Source organism: Gekko japonicus, unplaced genomic scaffold (assembly GCF_001447785.1).
Source record: "Gekko japonicus isolate JY-2015 unplaced genomic scaffold, Gekko_japonicus_V1.1 scaffold3005, whole genome shotgun sequence".
Lineage (NCBI taxonomy): Eukaryota > Metazoa > Chordata > Lepidosauria > Squamata > Gekkonidae > Gekko > Gekko japonicus.
The window spans coordinates 158,952-164,020 of record NW_015168747.1 but is presented as its reverse complement, the minus strand read 5'-3'; the positions used below and the strand labels follow the sequence as shown (position 1 = coordinate 164,020).

Here is a 5,069-nt window from a genome sequence, read left to right as displayed (position 1 = left end):
GGGGGAAGATGTTGGTCTGCCTTTGTGCTGGAATCTTAAGTTTCATTTCTTCTATGCTCTCTCATCTATGTCGCCTCAGCTGATGACCTTGGTACCTTGTTGCAGCTTTCCCATGAGAATGTAGACCCATTAGGTTAGGCGGGCTTTTACTTGCTCCCTGATTGGACCCGGGCCACGAATTACGTATAACTCCCCGCTGGCGCGCTTTCCAGTAGTTCTAACACAGAATGTATGCACAGACGACCTGCCTTTACTGTACTCAGGCCCCGGTCACACGGGCCGGATATCGTGGGGGGGGAGGCGTGGCTAATTGCCCCGGCGCAGTTTGATCCGCGATTACGCGATCAGACGTGCCGGCGGCACACCACGGGTCCATCCCTCCGCGCCGGCGGGTAAACGAGGGTGGCGATCACACGATGATCCTGCAGCGCGGCAAAGAAGCGGCACGGCAGGATCACACCAGCAATGGCTAGGCGCCGCTGCCGTGACAAACGGGGTCATTATTTTTTAAAGCCAAAACGGCATTTTCGCTTTTCTCTTTGTGCGCATGCGCCGTTGGGTGCTTGTGCACATCTTGTGGAGACTTGGGGGGGAGAACCTGTTTGCGAAGGGACATGGGCGGGCGCCAGATGCCACCACTGGAAATGCAATCAGACGCCCGCCCTTGCCCCGCGGTTTCCGGAAACTAATACCTCGGAGGTACTAGTTTTTAACTCCGCATCTTCGGCGGGAAGCCTCGGGTTCGCCACGGGAGCTCTACACTTCCCAGATGTTGCGGTGTGATCGCGCCTGGAAAATCCACCTATCTTCCAACTCTGTAGCGTGGCTAATGCTCCATGTGACCGCAGCCTCAATAAACTTCACTCTTTTGAATGGAAGTTGTTGGGAACTGATTGCTGTAGGGATCTGACCAAAGGGCCGTGAGAACTAAGCACTGAGGCAACCCCGCCTGCCCCCCCCATGATCCGCACAGATCGTTGGCATCTGAGTGGGCGGAGAGACTAGGCTAAAAGGTACCGGAGCCAAATCTCCCGCGCAAACGTTACCACTTCTAGCCGGAACGTCTTACTTTCTTCGCAGAGGATTCCTTGGTAGCCGGCCAAGCAGGCGCACGACCCCTGCACGGGGTCGCACCAGCCACCATTGAGGCAGAGGCATGTCTGGGAGCACCCGTCTCCGTAGGTACCGTTCATACAGGCTGTTAAGAAAAACACACATGCAACGGCGTCAGGGCGGAGTCGCGTACTGCGGCCTGTTTTAACTCATTAAGGATTCACACATGGTGGGAGTGTGTTCATATTCAGGAATTTTGGAAACAAATACTACAATCCATAAAATACTTTACAGGATTTAATGTTCCCATGGACCCAGCTATTATTCTGTTAAATCTTTGGGAAGATGATCAGATTCCTAAATCCTGCAAGGAACTGATCATAACCCTTTTGACAGCAGCTAAGGCAACCATTGCTCAACATTGGAAAAATGATAACCCTCCCACAATAGACCTGTGGTTAAGGAAAATATGGGATTATTTTACTTTAGAAAAGTTTACCGCTTATTCTGATAGAAATGTTATGACAAAGTTACTTCTAGATCCTCTAGACAAATGGTTTCCTTTCTTGGAAAAAGTAGAAGCAGAAAAAATGATTTGCGAAAAATGGGCTATATATAATATCAGCTCAGTGTTAATGTAAGCCTTTATTCTTTGATCTTTTTGTTGTTGGGCTATGTGGTTTTCTGAGCCTCTCAATTTGTAATATCGCTGTTCATTTACTGTATCGGCAACTAGTTATATTGTTCTTATTACTGCCCTACATGTGTAAAAACTGTTTATGCTTGATAAAATCCAATAAAACTCAATAAATTGTCAAAAAAAAAAACTCATTAGGGGTGGAAAACAAATAGGCAGGAACACAGTACAGGGTCACAGCAAAAACAAAAAACCCCTACTGTGTAACAAAACGACAACACATCAGAGAAACTGTAAATACTGTCATCAAATAGACTCAGTATAACGTGTCGCGTAATATATAAGCGAAATACACCACCGACTCCGACTGTTATTGAAAACAGTGTTCAAAAAAGTAAGTCCAGTGCATATAACAACCGGTTAAGCCTCCAAAGGTTGTTGCAAACCGATGTCCAAAGAGATAAGCCCAGTAAAGTGAAAGGAATCCAAAACATTCAACAGGACGACGCCTCCAAACACGATAGGAGTGTGAACTGGTTTCCAAATTGCTTCACGCGTTTGCCGGCTTGCAGTTTTGTTGTAACTCGTTATGGGTGGCACCAGCTCACTGTACAAAAGGCTTCACCAAGTTTCTTGGATAAAGTATTGGGGACTGGGATCTGTATTATGCCTAGGGGGTGCTCTGAGAAGGGTCCTACTAATAAATATAATTTTTAAAAAAGAGAAGGGTCCTACTAGGTGATCTTGCATCATTTAATGTGTCACGGTAACACTCACGCTTTGCTTCAGTTCTGTTTTTAGATTTCTGGCTGGTGCTACAACCCAAATCCTATCCTATCATTAGCTGAATGACCCACCCTGTCGACAGGCCCAAAGCCGGGATTTTGTGGCTTGTGGGCAGTGTTCCCTCTAAGCTGAGTTAGCGTGAGCTAGCTCACAGTAATTTAGCCTCCGGCTCACCCGTTTTTGTCTTAGCTCAGGAAGGAGGGCTCCGGAGCAAACAAATGCATGCAGTAGCTGAAGTTCTCCGTGCAGAAAGAAAAGCCATTTAGCCAACAGAGAGCTGTGACCAGGATAGATCTCTAAATTGCAAGCTGTCGACCACTTTAGATGACAGTTCTCAGCTGCTGCAAGTTAATCACTTCTGCCAGCCCGAGCAACAGTTCTGGTAACAAGCCGGCAGGTGGGGGTGATGATTTCTATAGTCAAGAAAGCAAACACTGAGGCAGGAAAACTCTCTTAAAGGTCACCAGTTTCTTGACACAGAGTTAGAAGGGATCCTAGAGGTCACCTACCCCAACCCCCTTGCCCACGGCTGAAGGAGCTGACGGGGAGGCAAAACAGTGGCCTGGGATGCTTCCCTCTGAGACTGAGACTATGAACAGAGAAACTCAGTTACCTTTGCTGCAATTTGGGCCCATCCAGCCGGCGTGACAGAGGCACCCCACTGCAAGAGGTAAAGAAAGAGGAAACAGTCAAGATCAGTGAGGTCAGGGTTTGGGAGGGGCGTGCTCTCCAGGGTCTTGGGCAGAGGTCTTCACACCACCTCCTACTTGATCTTTCAACTGGAGATGCTGGGGATTGAACCGGGGACCTTCTGCACGCCAAGCAGATGCTCTACCACTGAGCCATGGCCCTTCCCCGTTGGCCTCCTGCTTCTTAGCAGATTGTTGTCATCAGGGGCTGCTTCCACCAGACTTACTCTCTGTACATATCCCGTGCGGAGTGCAGTTGGAAGACCCGCAGTCCAAGACGTCACAGGCGGGCCCGCTCCAGTAAGCTCCGCTGCACTGGCATTTCCCAAGCACACAGTGCCCACGGCCGCTGCAGTCTGGAGGGTGGCACAGTGGCTCGCGGACGCACATGATGGTCGAAATCTGGCGAGGGCAGCGCCACATGGGGTCCGGTTGGCTGCGGATGGAGAACAGAATTATCCCGCTGCAGTTAAGTCATCGTTTATGGCAAATGTTCTGTGTTCGAGAGCTGCAACCGCTGGTCAGCCGAGCATCGGGTGGTGTTCGCCTGCCTTCCATCTAACTCACAAGGGTTGCCGAACCGCTTTCCTGTCCCTTAGGTGAGATTGACACGATAGCACAGACCCTTTATGCTTATTATAGAAGGATCTGTAAAAGCGGTACAATACGACAATGCAATATTACAATATCATCCTTCGATTTTCAGTCAACTGATGGTTATCAGTTTTTCACAATTATATAGTTAAACTGTGAATGTATGATGATTCTCAACTGGGATATGGAATTCTGTTATTTCCCCATTACTACAAATTATTTGAAATGGCTAGGTGATTATTTCAAATCAGAAGAAGAAGAGGAGAAGGACGAAGACAATGATGATGAAGAAGAAGAGGAGGAGGAGGAGATTGGGCTTATACCCGGCCGTTCACTCGGAGTCTCAGAGCGGCTCACAATCTCCTTTCCCTTCCCCTCCCCACAGCAGACACCCTGTGAGGCAGGTGGGGCTGAGAGAGCTCTTCTGAGAACTGCTCCTGAGTGAACAGCTCTGAAATAACTTGTAACTGACTGAAGGTCAAACCAGCACCACTACACCAAACTGGCTCTCTTTTGCCTTATGGGCACTTCTGCATCTGTGCAGTAGGTGAAATCCATTCTCCCCCAGGGTCATGGATGAGGAAGTCAAGTAATTAAACGATGTTTCTGTGTGTGAGCGTGTCAGGGGGTACGACTCCCACAGAGCTATTCAAAATTGCACATGCAAAAATGCCAAATAACTGAGATTAACAGAGACGTGCACCAAATGTAAGCATCTTTTTTAAAAAAAAATCGGTGTGTCCTAATTATCACTGGCTGACTAATTTGCTCACTGTTTATACAACTGGCTGACGAGCGGCATACGGCAACCACAGATATGTTGAGGATGAGGGTGAATATGTCACTTAGAGAGAGAGAAGAGATTGGATGTATACCCCTTCACCACCTGAAGGAGTTTCAGAGCGGCTTAGAATCTCCTTTCCCTTCCTCTCCCCACAACAGATACCTTTTGAGGTAGGTGAGACTGAGAGAGCTCTGACAGAAACTGCTCTTTCTAGAACAGCTCTGACAGAACTATGGCTTGCCCAAGGTCACCCAGCAGCTGCAAGGGGAGGAGTGGGGAATTAACCCAGTTCTCACACATTACAGTCCACGCACTTAACCACTACACCGAACTGGTGTTTATATCAAATTACTGATCTTGGAACAATCAGTGCTTGAGGGGAAGTGGTTGGGATTGCAACTCCTGTACCCACTCCCTGACTCCTACATATTTATCGACTTTTTGCACAGAGCTTATGCAGAACCACAATATTTCATAAATTTTGAAGCCATGAAAAAGGTGGGGAGTCACTGGGCTAAGATAAAAG

General features: G+C 48.1%; 1 protein-coding gene across 1 annotated transcript in view; it reads right to left on the bottom strand.

The window, feature by feature from the left end:
* NAGPA (N-acetylglucosamine-1-phosphodiester alpha-N-acetylglucosaminidase) overlaps positions 1-5,069 on the bottom strand; it is a 19,267-nt gene that overhangs the window by 2,825 nt on the left and 11,373 nt on the right. Inside the window, exons 6-8 of the mRNA XM_015415633.1 lie at positions 3,393-3,601; positions 3,090-3,137; positions 1,070-1,198 (exon numbers count right to left, since the gene is read on the bottom strand). Of these exons, the coding sequence (XP_015271119.1) occupies positions 1,070-1,198; positions 3,090-3,137; positions 3,393-3,601 (386 nt within the window). The remainder of the gene's footprint in view (positions 1-1,069; positions 1,199-3,089; positions 3,138-3,392; positions 3,602-5,069) is intronic.